At 35.1% G+C, this 19,361-nt stretch overlaps 1 protein-coding gene across 7 annotated transcripts in view; it reads left to right on the top strand.

Annotated features, from left to right (window-relative positions):
• Positions 1 to 19,361, top strand: part of LOC143667399 (phospholipid-transporting ATPase ABCA3-like) — a 324,917-nt gene that overhangs the window by 107,279 nt on the left and 198,277 nt on the right. For 6 of the 7 annotated variants that reach the window (XM_077141586.1, XM_077141582.1, XM_077141585.1 and 3 more), the window contains 5 exons: positions 5,810 to 5,983; positions 8,645 to 8,826; positions 14,189 to 14,323; positions 16,510 to 16,554; positions 16,832 to 16,949. In XM_077141586.1, coding sequence (XP_076997701.1) covers positions 5,810 to 5,983; positions 8,645 to 8,826; positions 14,189 to 14,323; positions 16,510 to 16,554; positions 16,832 to 16,949 — 654 coding nt within the window. The remainder of the gene's footprint in view (positions 1 to 5,809; positions 5,984 to 8,644; positions 8,827 to 14,188; positions 14,324 to 16,509; positions 16,555 to 16,831; positions 16,950 to 19,361) is intronic. The other variant, XM_077141587.1, reaches the window with a different exon arrangement.

The following is a 19,361-nucleotide window of genomic DNA, read 5'->3' as shown; positions in this document are numbered from 1 at the left end:
CATGAAAACAATAGAGAAAATCAGTAAGACCAGAAGTTGGTTCTATGAGAAAATCAATAAGATTGATGGGCCCTTAGCAAGATTGACAAAAAGAAGAAGAGAGAGGATGCAAATAAATAAGATCAGAAATGGAAGAGGAGACATAACTACTGACCTCACAGAAATAAAGGAGTTAATAACAGGATACTATGAACAACTTTACGCCAATAAATACAACAATTTAGATGAAATGGACGGGTTCCTGGAAAGACATGAACAACCAACTTTGACTCAAGAAGACATAAATGACCTAAACAAACCAATTACAAGTAAAGAAATTGAATTAGTCATTCAAAAGCTTCCTAAAAAGAAAAGTCCAGGACCAGACGGCTTCACATGTGAATTCTATCAAACATTCCAGAAAGAATTAGTACCTACTCTCCTCAAACTCTTCAACATAATCGAAGTGGAGGGAAAACTACCTAATTCATTCTATGAAGCCAACATCACCCTCATACCAAAACCAGGCAAAGATATTACAAAAAAAGAAAACTACAGACCAATCTCTCTAATGAATACAGATGCAAAAATCCTCAATAAAATTCTAGCAAATCGTATCCAACAACACATTAAAAGAATTATACATCATGACCAAGTAGGATTCATCCCAGGCATGCAAGGATGGTTCAACATAAGAAAATCAATTAATGTAATACACCGTATCAACAAATCAAAGCAGAAAAATCACATGATCATCTCAATTGATGCAGAGAAGGCATTTGACAAGATTCAACATCCTTTCCTGCTGAAAACACTTCAAAAGATAGGAATACAAGGGAACTTCCTTAAAATGATAGAGGGAATATATGAAAAACCCACAGCTAATATCATCCTCAATGGGGAAAAATTGAAAACTTTCCCCCTAAGATCAGGAACAAGACAAGGATGTCCACTATCACCACTATTATTCAACATTGTGTTGGAAGTTCTAGCCAGAGCAATTAGGCAAGAAAAAGAAATACAAGGCATCAAAATTGGAAAGGAAGAAGTAAAACTATCACTGTTTGCAGACGATATGATACTATATGTAGAAAACCCAGAAAAATCCACAACAAAATTACTAGAGCTAATAAATGAGTACAGCAAAGTAGCAGGCTACAAGATCAACATTCAAAAATCTGTAGCTTTTCTATACACTAGTAATGAACAAGCTGAGGCGGAAATCAAGAAACGAATCCCATTTACAATTGCAACTAAAAGAATAAAATACCTAGGAATAAATTTAACCAAAGAGAAAAAAAACCTATATAAAGAAAACTACAAAAAACTGTTAAAAGAAATCACAGAAGACCTAAATAGATGGAAGGGCATACCGTGTTCATGGATTGGAAGACTAAATATAGTTAAGATGTCAATCCTACCTAAATTGATTTACAGATTCAATGCAATACCAATCAAAATCCCAACAACTTATTTTTCAGAAATAGAAAAACCAATAAGCAAATTTATCTGGAAGGGCAGGGTGCCCCGAATTGCTAAAAACATCTTGAGGGTAAAAAAAACGAAGCTGGAGGTCTTGCACTGCCTGACTTTAAGGCATATTATGAAGCTACAGTGGTCAAAACAGCATGGTATTGGCATAAAGATAGATATATCGACCAATGGAATCGAATAGAGTGCTCAGGTATAGACCCTCTCATCTACGGACATTTGATCTTTGATAAGGCAGTCAAGCCAACTCACCTGGGACAGAACAGTCTCTTCAATAAATGGTTCCTAGAGAACTGGATATCCATATGCAAAAGAATGAAAGAAGACCCATATCTCACACCCTACACAAAAGTTAACTCAAAATGGATCAAAGATCTAAACATTAGGTCTAAGACCATAAAACAGTTAGAGGAAAATGTAGGGAGATATCTTATGAATCTTACAATTGGAGGCAGTTTTATGGACCTTAAACCTAAAGCAAGAGCACTGAAGAAGGAAATAAATAAATGGGAACTCCTCAAAATTAAACACTTTTGTGCATCAAAGAACTTCATCAAGAAAGTAGAAAGACAGCCTACACAATGGGAGACAATATTTGGAAATGACATATCAGATAAAGGTCTAGTATCCAGAATTTATAAAGAGATTGTCCAACTCAACAGCAAAAAGACAGCTAACCCAATTACAAAATGGGAAAAAGACTTGAACAGACACCTCTCAGAAGAGGAAATACAAATGGCCAAAAGGCACATGAAGAGATGCTCAATGTCCCTGGCCATTAGAGAAATGCAAATCAAAACCACAATGAGATATCAGCTCACACCCACCAGAATGGCCATTATCAACAAAACAGAAAATGACAAGTGCTGGAGAGGATGCGGAGAAAGAGGCACACTTATCCACTGTTGGTGGGAATGTCAAATGGTGCAACCACTGTGGAAGGCAGTTTGGCGGTTCCTCGAAAAGCTGAATATCGAATTGCCATACGACCCAGCAATACCATTGCTGGGAATCTACTCAAAGGAATTAAGGGCAAAAACTCAAACGGACATTTGCACACCAATGTTTATAGCAGTGTTATTTACAATTGCAAAGAGATGGAAACAGCCAAAATGTCCATCAACAGATGAGTGGCTAAACAAACTGTGGTATATACATACGATGGAATATTATGCAGCTTTAAGACAGGATAAACTTATGAAGCATGTAATAACATGGATGGACCTAGAGAACATTATGTTGAGTGAGTCTAGCCAAAAACTAAAAGACAAATACTGTATGGTCCCAATGATGTGAATCGACATTCGAGAATAAACTTGGAATATGTCATTGGTAACAGAGTCCAGCAGGAGGTAGAAACAGGGTAAGATGATGGGCAATTGGAGCTGAAGGGATACAGACTGTGCAACAGGACTAGATACAAAAACTCAAAAATGGACAGCACAATAATACCTAATTGTAAAGTAATCATGTTAAAACACTGAATGAAGTTGCATCCGAGCTATAGGTTTTTGTTTTGTTTTGTTTTGTTTTTACTATTATTACTTTTATTTTTTTCTCTATATTAACATTCTTTATCTTTTTCGGTTGTGTTGCTAGTTCTTCTAAACCGATGCAAATGTACTAAGAAACGATGATCATGCATCTATGTGATGATGTTAAGAATTACTGATTGCATATGTAGAATGGTATGATTTCTAAATGTTGGGTTAATTTCTTTTTTCCCGTTAATTAAAAAAAAAAAAAGAGAGAGAGATAATATATATTATGTGTTCATAGTATTTCCAATCAAATTTAGAATTATAAGGTTTTTAATTAACTGATTTCATATTTTTACATTTTTTTCACAGAACATCCTTTTTCATATGGATGCTACTGTAGAATAAATTGTATGTTTATCTCTGTAAAAACAAAAAGGTTGAACTGATGTCTGTAGAGGGTCAGGTGGAAGCACTGAAACAAATTCTAAGTCCAGATGAGATATGATGACTTGGATTAGGATCATTTAGTTTACATTCAGAGAAAATAATATATATTAATTATATTTTTGGAGATAGTTAAAAGAATTTGATGATGGATATACTGAATGGAAGAATCAAGGGTAATTCGTAGCATTAGAGGATACCATCTCACAGTTTCATCTGAGTGCTTTTTACTTTCTTCACCAATGTTGAATTTTATATCCTCTTGATTTCTTTTTTAAAAACATTTTTATTGTAAAACATAACATATATACCAAAAAGCAATAAATTTCACACTGCATTGTAACAAATAGTTATAGAACAGATTTCAAAGTTTAGTGTGGATTACATTTCCACAATTTCATGATTTTCCTTCTAGCTGCTCCAAGATACTGGAGTCTAAAAGAAATATCAATATTAAAGAAATAACTCAGCAGTCATAATCAATTGTTAAATTCTGTCTTCTCTGTTATAACTCCTCCTTCTCCTTTAATCCTTCTCACAATCTTTAAGGGTTTGGGGGCAATGCCCATTCTAACTTTTTCATGTTGGAAAGTTACGTCGACAATTTGGGATAGGAGGATGGAACTAGTTCATGTTCTTGGAGAGGCTGGCCCCTCTGAGTTTCAGGACTCAACTGGCCTAGGAACCATATGGAAGTTGTAGGTTTCTGGAAAGTAATATTAGTGCATGAAACTTTTGTAGAATCTCAGATACGGTCTTAGGTGTTCTTTAAGGTTAACAGGAATGGTGTTGGTTGGGGTGTGGCAAACCATGGTAATTAGCAATATCTAGCTGAAGCTTTTTAAGAGTAACTTCCAGAATAGCTTCTTGACTCTATTTGAACTCTCTTAGCCACTGATACCTTATTTCATTACATTTATTTTCTCCCTATTGGTCAGGGTGGTCAATCCCACAGTGCCAAGGCCAGACTCATCCCTGGGAGTCAAGTCTCATGTTGCCAGAGAGACTTTCATCCTGGATGTCATGTCCCACTTAGGGGAAAGATAATGATTTTCCTTGCAGAGTTGGAGTTGGAGAGAAAGAGGCCACAACTGAGCAACAAAAGAGATTTTCTGGCAGTATAACTCTTAGGCATAATTATAGGTGGGCTTAGCTTCTCTGCTACAGAAATAAATTTCATAAGAGCAAGACTCAAAATCAAGCACTTGGCCTATTGACTTGGGAGTACATAATGTTTGAAATAGTATCAGGGATTAACAGAGTGGGAAAGTTTAATAGTTCCTATTTTTTCTCTAGTACCTCAAGGGACTTTGTCAGTACTTTGTAATTATCCGCCCAACATACTCTGGGATGTATCCAGGTTCAGTGATTTCTTGAAAAGAATTTTGTTTCTAGAGCTTACGGGATCCCATGCTTATGAACTTAGACACATTTAACATTCAGTTATTATCTGTTTGTTAAAGAATTATTTATTTTTCAGTAGTGTCATGGTCAGGTTTATGTGTCAACTTGGCCAAGTGGTGGTACCTGTTTGTCTGGTTGGACAAGTGCTGGCCTGTCTATTGCTATGAGGATATTTTATAGAATTAAATTATGATCACATTGGCTGCATCCACAGCTGATTCCATTTGTAATCAGCCAAGAGGGGGTGTCTTCTGCAATGAGTGATGCTTAATCTAATCACCGGAAGCTTTTTAAGGAGGATTCAGAAGAGAGAGGCTCTCTTCCTGCTTTAGCCAATGAGCCTCTCCTGTGGAGTTCATCCAGACCCTCCATTGGAATTGTCAGCTTCACAGCCTGCCCTGCAGATTTTGGACTCTACCTTCCTGCAGTTACATGAGACACTTTTATAAATTTTATATTTATGAATATTTCCTGTTGATTCTGTTTCTCTAGAGAACCCTAACTAATACAAGTAGTATGAGTTAGACTGGAAATTTATATCAAAAACTTCATAGGCCTTTGTTTTTCTACCCATAACTTCAAACTGCCTGGAAATACTTAAGGATATTCAACTTATGTTAATTTTGATGATATACATTTAGAATTTCTCAAGCTGACTGACCTTGAATAAATAAATTTTAGGAAGGAAAAAATTTCTGTTATATATATATGGGTTGATCGTTGTTGAAATAACTGAATATATGTATTATCAATACTCATACAAGGATAACTTTCCAGAAGTAGTTCTTCCTCACATCTGTATTCAATCATTTGTTGAACCTGTATTTATTGATCACATGCTGTACTTCAGGCACTGGCAATACAAGTGTTTAAAAAACAACAGCAGACGAGTTCCCTCGTCTCACAGTGCTTACATTCTAGTGCTGTGTGACAGTATAATAAAGTTATTTGTAGCTAAGGATATTGCAGGTTGCTTTAAGCTGATGTTATAATTTCCTTCTTATTTGCAGTCCGTTTGGCTGCTTCCGCTGGAAACCTCCTATTTTTTGCCACTTTCTTTCCATTTAACTCCATTGTTCAGCACTATGGAGAGATATCCCTCACCAAGAAGGTGGCTTCCTGTCTCAGCTCAAATGTTGCATTAGCACTGGGGATTAATCTTCTGCTCAAATTGGAAATAAAAGGTGAGTCTTGGCCTTACAAGTTTTGCCTTGCTGATCCAATTCCTAGAAAGGTAGGGCAGGACACTGTGGGTAGACGTGTGAGTGAAGAGGTAAGGGCACGTTAGATTTATTCATCCCCAAAATTGTTTCTTTATAATAATAGCAATATATGTAAACTGTAAAAATAAACACAGGAATGTATGGAGTAAAAAATGCTAAATGAAATAATTTTATGCCTACTAGACTACAGTTCTCTTTGCTCACTTAGTAAATTATCTTGGACCTCTTCCCATGTGTATATAGACTTCATTCTTTTACAAAGTTGTTTAATATTCCATTGTAAAGGGGAACCACAATAACTAGCTTTCAATCAATGTACATCTAAGTCATTTCCAGTTTTTTGCCATTGCCCACAATGGTACACATGTATTTAGTCACATATTCATTTTGAGCTGAATAATAAGTTCCTAGACATAAAAATGCTGTCCAATAAGGTATTTATAGCTTACATTTTCATTGATTTCATTGATTCATTGAAATTACCTTCAAAAATAATATGCTAATATATTCTCCTACCAACAGTACCTGGGAGTTTTTCCATATCCTCTCCAATAATGCATTCATTATATTGCTCTCCTGTAAAAATCAAATATAGCATCTTTATTTGCTATAACTAATTTTCCTCCAAACTGTACTGGATAGCAAGGATGAAAAAACTAAATGTAATATAAATCTGATACAATTTATTCAGTCTCTTCTGAATGTCAATCTTTGTTCCAGATGATGTTGGTGAAGGATGGGAATTTATGAAATCTCATTGTAGATGGAAATGGGGACCTCAAATCTATTTGGTATCCTCTGCATCTTTTGCCTCTGTGGCAAGTGCCTAGCCTGAACTGCCATATGGACCTTACAAATTGAAGTATACTGATTATATGTGGCCTGCATAACTCAGTGTACTTCCTTTAGTTTGTACACTTGGGTCTTGTTCAAGAAGTCCTTCTATGCCCAGAGTCATAAGATAATTTTATTTTTTCTAAAATTTTAAAATTTTTGAATTTCACATTTAGTTTTTCAATAAATGTAGTTGATTTTCCTGTTTGTTATGAGAACCTAATATTTATTTTCCACATGAAAATCTAGATGTTACAATTAGTTATTGAACAATTTGTTCTCTCCTGGTTTCTAATTCTACCTCTGTCTTAAATCAAGTTTCCTTATATGCATGGATCTGTTTCTGGTGATCTTTTGTACTTTGTGGGTCTTTTGAGTATAATCGTATATCAAATCCACCCTGGTTTTACTTACAACTTTATAAAGTCTTAATATCTCTTAGACTTATCCCCCCTACCTTGTTGATCTTTTGTTATTCTTGTCACTTTGTTCTTCTGCTTGAATTTTAGGATCACTTTTTCAAGTTCTATGAAAAATAATGTTGGGATTTAGTGGGGATTTTATTGCATGTACTGATTAGTGAGAAGGTCATAGATACTTAATTTTCTGTTCTGTGAACAAAAATATACTCCCATTAATAGCCAGTCAAACAATATGCATTTAATTTTTTCTGTATGCATGTATAATACTTATTTTATATAGGAACCAGTAAGAAATTCACTGAGGATTTATTTAGATGTAGGTTTTTTCATTGGCTTACAAAGTAAGCAAGGATGTACACTCTCAGTTTTCTGAATGAGTTATTTTTATCAAATTATTTTATTTATTTTATATTGTTTAGTTATTATTTCTTTTCTATCTGATTTGCTTACTTTTTCATAAATGCTTTTTGTGTTTAGGTTGAGAGAATTGTTCAAGTTGAGGAGTTAGATTTATCTACCTTTTTTTTCTTGTGATTTCTAACTCACTGTTCACTGCCTCTCAAAATGGCTTTCAATTCGATATTCATTTTTAATTCCATTGAATAGTTTTTCTCAAATTATCTTTTCTTCTGATTTTCTTAAAGATACAATGCTCATAAACATTCTTCTTGTAGTGCTAACTTAAAGACAAGGGAAGGCTGAAGTTGAAGGGCAGATGAGGTTCATGGGCATTGTTATCTCCATACCTGAAGTGAGGGGTTTGCTGCAAGCACTAATCCTTTTCCAGTTGCTATCCTACCCTCTGGAGATAGAGGATACAAAGGTAGAAAAGATTACTTTTCTGTCTTTGGTGATTTCCATTTTTCTTTTCCATCAGTGCTATATCTAAGCAAAACCTTTTTATTTTCTTTGCTCTGTAATCAGTTTCTATCTGTAGTGCCCTTGAATGTTTTTTTTTCAAATTTGTATAACCTAATGGTTATTTCAATGAAAATTTAGCATGAGGGGGAGAAAAGAGGGATAGGATCTGATAGGTCAGGTTTTTTGCTGATTTTTTACTATTATTTATGTTTGCTTTGATTTACTGATTTTTCATTTTTATTTTCACTGACATTTTTGTTATTGCTTTTTTTTGTTTCAGTTCCTTTTCATTTTGTCTCATTTACTATTTCTTTTTGAAGGTTTGGAAGAGAATAGACAGGTACCAATTTTGTTACATACCTTTTTGGATGACTTAAATACTTAGAAGTATCATCAGATACATGATCATCAGATACAAAATCTAAAATAAAGTACAGTCTTCTTTTCTTTGTTCTTTACATCACAGAACTGTCATCTATAGTATCTAACTTCTGTTTTGTTTCAGAGATTGGTGTTAAATGGGATAACCTTTGGAAACCAACCAGTCTTGAGGACAACCTCATCTTTGGCTATATGATGGGAATGCTTTTACTTGATGCTTTCTTGTATGTCCTTGTGACCTGGTATGTAGAAGCTGTCTTTCCAGGGCAGTATGGTGTGCCCCAACCATGGTACTTTTTCCTTATGGTGAGTTTTAATGCTGCTATTATTGAGAAAGGCCATAGTCCTTAGGATCTATTTTATAATATTTATAATCAAATGTCAGATAAAGAATAATTCTCATCCACATGCCAGCCATACTGGAGAAAGAGTCATTTCTTGATACATTTTAAAGCTTTCCACTTATACAAATACACATCTATAGATAAGAAACCCAAACATTACAAATTGTAATTATTCCTTTTAAATCCGAGTGCTACATATTGTGTTAGGCTAGAAAATAAAGAAAACTGGAAGTCTCTTTGAAAGGATTTCCCGACCGAATTAATGTGTGATGATTTCTTAAATCCAAATAAGGAGACTAATAGGTATTGTATGTATGTGAGCTCTCACCTGTTTCCTTTCAATGGATATTAAGAGTAGGATATCATCTACATCTTGCTCTTCAATCATTTCCTTGCCATTATTGGTTCTTGTATGGTAAGGAGAATTGATAAAGGGTACTAGCTATGACATCATTTTTGAGTATTTTAATTTTGTCCTTACTTCTTTAATGGTGGCATTTTAAACAGAGATTTGCTTCTAGACCCTGAACTTCAACTTACAGATAATTTTGCTGTAAAATATACTTCCTGAAAGTATACTACACTTCTCCATTTCACGAAGTAAACCAAGCCAAAGTGCTTTCAATTTCTCAGTTTGTCATTTCTTTCCCTTTTTGTATTTTATTTTTTAATCTTCAAAACTTGAGATGATGAAACTGTTGAACTGTAATCCAGTAACTAGATTCTTGATGATAAGTGTGTAACTATATAGTCTTTCTTGTGTGACCGTATGATTGTGGAAACCTTGTGACTGATACTCCCTTTACCCAGTGTATGGGCAGATGAGCAATAAAATAAAGACAAAAAAATAGATAGGTAATACGGGAAATAAGGGTTATGGGATGTTTGGGGTGTTCTTTTTATTTTTTTCTTGGAGTAATGAAAATGTTCTAAAATTGATTGTGGTGATGAATGCACAAGTATGTAATAATACTATAATCCATTGATTGCATACTTTGGATTATTTTACGTGTGAAAATATCTCAATAAAATTACATTAAAAAACAAACTTGAGGTGAAATTCATATAGCATGTAATTGACGATTTTAAAATGAACAAATCAGTGGCATTTAGGACAGTCACAATGTTGACAACTACAATGTCTAATTCCAGAACTTTTTTACCACCCCAAAATAAAACCCTGTACCCATTAAGCAGTTACTTACCATTCTCCCCTCTCCCCATAATGTGGAAAACAGCAATCTTGCTTTCTGTTTCAAAAGATTTACCTAGTTTTGGGTATTTCATACAAATGGAATCATTTATATTGTATATGACCTTTTGTTTCTTGTTTCTTTCACTTGGTGTGATGTTTTTGAGTTTCGTCTATGTTGTAGCATTCATTCCTTTTTATGACTGAATAACATTCCATTGTATGAATATACCACAATTTGTTAATACATTCATCCACTAATGGATGTTTAGGTTGTTTTTACTTTGTGGTGATTGTGAATAGTGCTGTTATGAATATTCATGTCCGAGTTTTTGTTTTAGCACCTATTTTCAATTATTTGGGCTGTATACCTCAGAGTAGAATTGCTGGTAATTTTTTAATTAACTTTTTGAAGAACCACTGAACTTTCCCAGAGGAGCTACAGCATTTCACATTCCCATAAGCTAAATATAAAAGGAAAAGGGATTTCAATTTGTCCACATCCTCACAAACACTTTCTTTTTTTCCTTTTTTATTTATAGCCATCCTCATGGATGTGAAATAGTATCTCATTGTGGTTTTGATTTGCATTTTCTGAATAACCGATGACATTGAATATCTTCTATTGTGTTTGTTGGCCATATGTGTGTTAACCTTAAGAGAAATGTTCTTTGCCCATTTTTAAATTGGGTTGTCTTTTTATGGTTGAATTGTAAGATTTTTTTATATATTCTGGATAGTCTAGTCTTATCAGATTTATGATTTGAAAATATTTTCTGCTTTACTGGGAATTGGCTTTTGAGTCTCTTGATAGTGTTCTCTCATGCACAACAGTTTTTTATTTTGTTGAAGTTCTGTTTATCTATTTGCTTCCTTTTGTTGGTTATGCTTTTGGTATCATATCTAAGAATCCATTACTAAAACCAGGATCATGAAGATTTACCATTTTTTCTAAGAGTTTTATCATTTTATTTCTTACATGGTCATTGATTCATTTTTAATTTTTGTGCATTGTATGAGGTAGGAATCCAACTTCATTCTTCTATGTAAGGATATCTAGTCCCAACACCACTAAAGAGACTATTCCTTTCCCATTGAATAACCCTAGCACCCTTGTCAAAAATCAGTTGGTCATGGATGGATGAGTTTATTTCTGGATTCTCATTTCTACCTCATTGGTCTATTTCTCTACCCTTATGCCAATATCCCACTGATCTGATTGCTATAACTTTGTAATAAGTCTTGAAATCAGGAAATATGAGCCCTACAAATCTATTCTTCTTTTCCAAAGTTGTCTTGGACCCCTTGCAGTTCCATATGAATTTGAGGATCTGCTTTTTCATTTCTGCAAGAAAAATGTGGTTGGGAGTTTGATAGAGATTGCATGAATCTGTAGATTAATTTGGATAGTATTGCCATCAAGACAACATTAAGCCTTCTACTTCATGGATACAGGGTATCTTTCTGTTTTTAGATCTTCTTTAATTTCTTTCAACAGTGTTTTCGAGTTCTCACTATACAAGTCTGTCATACATGTGATTGAATTTATTCCTAGGGCCTTTATCCTTTTGGATGCTATTGGAAATAGAATTGCTTTCTTAATTTCCTTTCTGAATTGTTCATTACTGGTGTATAGAAGTACAACTGAATTTTTGTATGTACCCTGCAACTTTGCTGGATTTGTTTATGAGCTTTGATTTTTTGTGTAGATTCTTTAGGATTTTCCATATATAAGATCATGCCTTCTGCAAATAGGGATAGTCTGATTTCTTCTTACCAATTTGAGTGCCTTTTCTTCTAGATTTCTAGCTGCTGGAATGCTATATACCAGAAACAGAATGGCTTTTATAAAGGGGAATTTAATGAGTTGCTAGTTTACAGTTCTAAGGCCAAGAATATGTCCCAGTTAAAACAAGTTTATAGAAATGTCCAATCTAAGGCATCCAGGGAAAGATACCTTAGTTCAAGAAGGCCGATGAAGTTCAGGGTTTCTCTCACATGTGAGAAGGCACATGTTGAACACAGTCAGGGCTTCTCTGTCAGCTGGAAGGACACAAGGCAAACACGGTGTCATCTGCCAGCTTTCTCTCCTGGCTTCCAGTTTCAGGAAGCTCCCCCGGAGGCGTTTTCCTTCTTCATCTCCAAAGGTCAGTGGCTAGTGGACTCCCTGCTTTGTGGTGCTGCAGCATTCTCTGCTCTCTCCACATCTCTCTCTCTCCAAAATGTTTCCTCTTTCATAGGACTCCAGAAACTTATTAAGACCCACCCAAATGGGTAGAGATATGTCATCACCTAATCCAGTTTAACAACCACTCTTGATTAAATCATATATCCAGGGAGATGATCTGATTACAGTTTCAAATATACAGTATTGAATAGGGATTATTCTGCCTTTCTGAAATTGGATTTAGATTAAAACATGGCTTTTCTAGGGGACATATGTCCTTTCAAACCAGCACACCTTTGATTTCTTTTTCTTGCCTAATTCCTTTGGCTAAACTTCAAGTATATGGGGTTTGTTCACATGAAACTTAAGCCCACAAAGGATAGGTCAAGCCTACTTAAAATTAGACCTAAAAGTCACCCCCAAGAGAACCTCTTTTGTTGCTCAGATGTGGCTTCTCTCTCCAGCCAACACAACAGGCAAACTCACTGCCCTCCCGCTATCTACATGGGACATGACTCCCAGGGGTGTGGACCTTCCTGGCAACGTGGGACAGAAATCCTGGAATGAGCTGGGACTCAGCATCAAGGGATTGAGAAAAACCCTAGAATGAGCTGAGACTCAGCATCAGGGGATTGAGAAAACCTTCTCAATCAAAAGGGGAAGAGTGAAATGAGGCAAAGTAAAGTGTCAATGGCTGAAAGATTCCAAACAGAGTTGAGAAGAATAACCTGGAGGTTATTCTTACGCATTAAATAGATATTACCTTGTTAGTCAAGATGTAATGGAGAAGCTGGAAGGAACTGCCTGAAAATGTGAAGCTGTGTTCCAGCAGCCATGTTTCTTGAAGATGACTGTGTAATGATATAGCGTTCACAATGTGACTGTGTGATTGTGAGAACCTTGTTTCTAATGCTCCTTTTACCTACCTTATCAACAGGCGAGTAAAACATATGGAATAAAGATGAATAGTAAGGGGAACAAATGTTAAAATAAATTTAGAGTGAAATGCTGGTGATCAGTGGGGGGGAGAGGTGAGGGTATGGTATGTATGAATTTTTTTCTGTTTTCATTTTATTTTTCTAGATGCGAATGTTCCAAGAAATGATCATGATGATGAATATGCAACTATGTGATGATATTGTGAATTACTGATTCTATATGTAGAACAGAATGATCAAAAATTATGAATGCTTGCTTTTGTTTGGTATTTTTTTGGTATTTTAAAAAAATTTAAAAATTTTAAAAATTAACTTCAAGTATAATGTTGACTAGCAGGGATTAAAACGGGTACCCTTATCTTGTTCCTGATCTTAGAGGAAATCTTTGTCTTTCATCACTGAATATGTTGTTAGATGTGCGTTTTCCATACATGTCCTTTATCCTTTTTAGAAGGTTTCCTTCTCTTCCTAGTTTATTAAGTGTTAATCTTGAAAGGGTGTTAGATTTTGTCAAATTATTTTTCTAGTTAATTGAGATGATTATCTTTTTTTCTTCATTCTATTACTGTAATGTATTACATTGATTGAAATTCTTGGTTGAACCACCTTTACATTCCTAAGAAAAATCCCACTTGGTCCTGGTTTATAACCATTTTAATGTGCTGAATTTGTTTACTAGTACTATGTGGAGAATTTTTTCACCTGTATTTATAAAGGACATTAGCATGTAGTTCTCTTTTCTTGTGATGTTAGTCAGGCTTTGTATAAGGGTAATGCTAGCCTCACAGAATGAGTTAGGAAGTCTTTCCTTGTCTTCTATTTTTGGAGAGTTTTTGAAAGATTGGTGTTAATTCTTCTTTGAATGTTTATATAGAATTCACCAGTGACTCCATTTGGTATTGGACTTTTCTCTGTAGGGAGGTTTCTGCTGACTGATTTAGTCCCTTATTTGTTATAGGTCCGTTTAAATAGAATGTTTCATTTCTTAATACTCTATTTGTTAATTACTTTTTTATTTCCTTTGTAGCGCTCCTACTGGTTTGGGACACCAGAAGTAAAAAAGAGAAAAGAAAGAAAAGTCAGAGAAAGAACTCAAAGCGAGTATTTTGAAACTGTACCTAGCAATTTGGTGGCAGATATCCAGATCAAACATTTATGCAAGGTATTGTTTCAAAGTTCTCCATTTCCTGCTGAAACTGAAAGTCCTATGCAATACATATAATCGTTTGTAACTGGCCATTTCAAGATAACAAATGAGATGCTTAATAAAGGGTGATAATAATATAGTCTCACTTTAAGAGGTTGGAGATGTTATAAATAGAATGTATAAAAACAGGCTTCTCTTTATAAATATGTCATGTTTGCTTCAGCAGTTATGAATTACTTTGGATCTTTTCTGAGCAGCTTGGCCACAAGTGATATTTGAATCTCCTAATACATTTGAATCTTCTAAGAAAATAAAGTGAATGATAAAATATTAACATTTGGGGTATGAGGTGGAGAGGATAATACTAAGTGTAATTAAAGGAAATTCTTCCTGAATAGGTAATATATTAGGTGAGGTCTAAAGATTGAGAAGGATCAATCATTTGAAAAGCTCAGGGAAGAACACACAAGGTAGGTAGAATAGCACATTCAAAGACCCTAAGATGAAATAGTTCTTCAGGTGTTTGAGAATCAGAAGGAGACAAATATATTTGGAAAAAAAAAGGTCAAGGAGAAAGAATGATAATAAATGGCTTCATTGGGAAGTCATTGATGGGTACATAGCCCTAAAGGCATGACCTGTGTTTCAGAAAGATCATTCTGGCTACTGTGTAGAAATAGAATGGTAGAGGGAGGAGAGGGAGGAAATGGAAGAAAAGAAGAAGGAAGACCAGATGGTAGCCTATGTAAGAACTCATACAGGTGGACCAGAGTCAAGGCAGTGGATAAGGGGAGAATAGACAGATCTAAGGTCCAGAAACTGAAAAGCCTGGGAAAAGGTAAACAGGGAGGGAAAATAGGATACTAGAATGGTAAGATGAAAAGCTAAAGCACCTGAATATTCAAATGGCACATATTCTCCCTGTTCTTAACAAAGTTTTAGTAGGTTTTCTTGTATACATTTTTTTCATGCCATTGGGGCAATTTCCAGAGGCTTTAGATGGTTGTTCTATTTTTAAAGTTTTCAACAGCTTTGCTTGCTGGGTGGTGTTTCCATGGACCTCTTCTTGCTATCTTGCCCTATTATTTATGGGTTTTGTTGTCATAAATTATTTTTACAAATTTTGTGTTTAGGTCAACGAGAGATATTGGTCTGAAGTTTTCTTTTCTAGTAAAGCCTTTATCTGGTTTGGGGTCAGGATAATGTTGGCCTCATAGAATAAGATGCAAAATATATTGTCCTTTTCACTTTACTGGAAGTGAAAAGTTTTTTTTACAACTTCTACTAGTTTTCCCTTAAAATTTTGGTAGAATTCATCATTGAAGCCTTTTGAGCCTGAAATTTTCTCTGCAGCAAAGTTTATGAGTACAGATTCAATTTCTTTAATAGATAAAAGGCTAATCAAGTTATCTATTTCATCTTGAGTTTTTTTTAAGCAGTCTTGCAGGGATATATCAGTTTTATTGGTCTTCTCAAAGGAGAGTGTTTTATTGATTTTTCTCTATTTTTTTATTGTTGTTTGCTATTTCATTGATTTCTGCTCTATTTATTATTTCCTGTCTTTTACTTATTTTAAGTTCAGGGATATGGCTAAACATGCTGCAAAACACAGGAGAATCCCTCTCAACAAAGAATTCTTCAGTCCCAAATGTCAGTACTGCTACTGCTTAGAAACTTGGCCTAGCAAGAATTTGTAGATCATTTTGGCAACACTACCACCTCCTTCTAAGGTTTCTCCTACATTGCAAAAGACAGCCCAGGAGCTACGTTCCCCAGAATTCCCTTCCTTGTTTGGTTTCTGATTAGAAATTGTCAATAAGAGAAGCCTATACACAGACACATGAGCAAATCTGAGATTCAACAAGATGAGTTCTTGAGATCCACAGGCTGTCCAATCATATCTTGAAATAGTTACTAGAAGTTACCCAAAGACCTGTTGAATGAGATGCCGTTTTCTTCTGTAAAGGGCCAAAGAGTAAATATTTTAGATGTTCCAAGCCACATACAATATCTGTCACATATTCTATTTTGTTTTTTAATCCATTAAAATGTAAAAAATATTTTTACCTCACTAGCCATACAAAAACAGGTCATAGGACAGATCTGAGTTTGCAGACCCCTACTTAGACTATCAGGAGGCTCTGGGTATTCTCTTGCTTATCAGCAAACTTCTGGCTAATACTATAGCATTAACTTTTCAGATCATCAGTGACAGCTTCCCTGAGCTTCACCAGTTCTTTCTACTGGTGAGTAAGCCCCTGATTACTATATTAAACTCGTCATAACTGGAATATAGAACGGTCTCTGTTTCCTGACCAAATGCAGATAAATAAACATAACAATGTGCCTCCACACTTTGTGATGTAATGTGCCTCCAAATATTGTTTCTTGTTCATATCATCTGTTTTTACAGCATAAATTTGCTGATTTAGTGTTGTTTTTCTGAGGTTAAGAGGATATGTATGATTGTCTTTCACAACTGAAAGTGACAGTTACCAAGTTATTGCTTCTTTTATCCCACAGCAATTCAATGGCAGTGTGGCAGTAAACAACTTGTCTTTGAATTCATATAAAGGACAGATCACTGTCCTTTTAGGACATAATGGGGCAGGAAAGACCACAACTCTGTCCATTCTCACAGGTATGTATTCAGCTCTGTACACAGCAGTAGCAAGGTTCCTCTTCAGCAGTGGGCCAATCACTGAGTTTTGGGTTGAGGATGTTGTCGTTTCATTGATACCTAAACTTGTAAATATTATTAGAGCTTTTATTATCTACAACCAAGACATTCCAGGTCTTGTAACAACTCCATTCATTTACTCAATCTGAATATTTATATCCCAATATTTTTATAGGAATGATAATAAATGATCATTACAAGATCTTTACCTGCAATTTTATACTTGGGGGAATACAAGACAAGAAATTTGGAATTCACAATGTAGCATAATTAAGAAGGGAATAGTATATATACTGTGCTGGTCAGCCAATAGAATGACAACTAATCCTGTCTTTGGGAAAAGGATGAGGGAAGTTACATCTAATCTGAGGTATGAAAGGCTATAAAGGGAAGGAAAGAAGAATATTCTAAGCATAAGAAAAGACCAGAGGTTTGAGAGCAGGGAACATCTTATGACTAGAGCAAAGAATGAAAATTAAAAACGGCAAAAGGTGAGTCTGAAGGAATAATCAAAAGGTCAAATCATAAAGGGTTTTGGAAAAGCCATGTGTGTTTGTTTGCCAGCTGCCAAAATGTGATATACCAGAACTGAAACAGCTTTTAATAAGGGGAATTTAATAAGTTACACATTTATAAAAATATGTAAGTATGACATCCAGGGAAACATTGGCATCAAGGAACTGTGATAGTCAGGAATACCTCTATCAGCTGGGAAGATACATGGCTGGAATCTGCTGGTCCCTTGCTCCTCGGACTGTTGCTTGCAGCCTCTGTTCATGTGGGGGTTCCTCACTTTGCTTCTCTGGGGCTGGCTTTCATCTCTTGGCTTCCCTTGGCTCTCTCCAGGTGGGTCTGGCTTACATAATATCTCATGGTGATGTCTGCTGGGTTCCAAGCATCTCCAAACACCCATGTTTCTGTTCTCTGAAGCAACTGTTCTCCAAGCGTCTACATCTGCTCTCTTGTCAGCTCTGAGGCGTCTGTCATTTCTGACTCTCTCCAAAATGTTTCCTCTTTTAAAGGATTCCAGTGAACTAATCAAGACCCACCTGGAATGGATGGAGTCACGTCTCCATCTGATCATAAGTCATACCCACAATCAGGTGTGCCACATCTCTGCAGAGATAATCTCATCAAAAGTTTCCAACCTACATTATTGAATCAGGATTAGAAGAAATGATCACTCCCACAAGATTGGATCAGGGTTAAAACGTGGCTTTTCTGTATTTTTAAAGCAGTAAACTATACTATGAAGTTTATAATTTATGCTGACAGCACTAGGAAGCCATTAAATGATTTTATATGCAGGTTCATGTCTTAGAAACATTACTTTCATCAGCAAGGGAGAATGGATAAGGAATACTAAGGATTAAGGGCAGTAAATTCAATGTTTCACGTGTGGTCAGTACAAGTCCTGCAGGCTGGGAAAGGGTTGAATCTAGGAGTGACTGTTAAGTGGCCTCTCACTTGAAGCAAAGAGATACCAAAACTAAGTGAGGATGGGCAGGTACTACCCACATTCTCTATTTATATCTTTGAACTAGCTACCTCTCAATCTCAATAAAAACTATTCTTAAGCATGACTTCATAAGTCATTCATGACATCACAAGGTTATGGTGTGAATTATCATTACCCTCACGATAATATACATAGTATATGTTGATATGCTCTGCGTATGTTATCTTGTGACACACTTTACATTTCTCAAAATGCACAGTATGCACTTCCTCATCTGCATCATATGTTTATGCCTTTTCCTTAACTGGGAATGCTTTAATCACCTCTCTGCTTATTTAATACTATTCGCTAACCAACATCAAGCTCAGTTAGAATTAATCGCTCTTTCCTCTCTTTCATGCATTATGTCTCAGGACCTAAAATAATATCTGACAAAGTAGGTACATAGTAACTATTTTTTGAATGAATGAATGAATTCTTTCATGAACTACAGTTGTTTAATCACTTGTGTCTATTTCTTCTACTATATTCTAAGTTATTTGAGGCAAAAACCAGGTTTTATTAATTTTTTTAAGTCTCACGATAAACCTTGTTCTCACAATTTATTTACAATTGTATTTACTGGTATACTGATTTACGAGTTTAGTAACATTTTTAAGTCTGCAATTAAAAGTTTTTCTTTTCTTTCTTGTTTGGTAAAATACGCATGAAATAAAATTTAATATTTTTCCATTGCAAACTGTAGTGGCTTTTCCACATTTACAATGTTGTACAACCATCCCACTGTCAAGTTCTAGAACATTTTCATCATCCCAAAAGGAATCCCCACACCCAATAAGCAGTCACTTCTTATTTTCACTTCTTGTCAACCTCTGGCAAACATTAATCTGCTTTCTGTCTATGAATTTTCTTAC

Source organism: Tamandua tetradactyla, chromosome 23, assembly GCF_023851605.1.
Source record: "Tamandua tetradactyla isolate mTamTet1 chromosome 23, mTamTet1.pri, whole genome shotgun sequence".
Lineage (NCBI taxonomy): Eukaryota > Metazoa > Chordata > Mammalia > Pilosa > Myrmecophagidae > Tamandua > Tamandua tetradactyla.
This window is presented reverse-complemented; position numbering and strand designations above follow the sequence as displayed.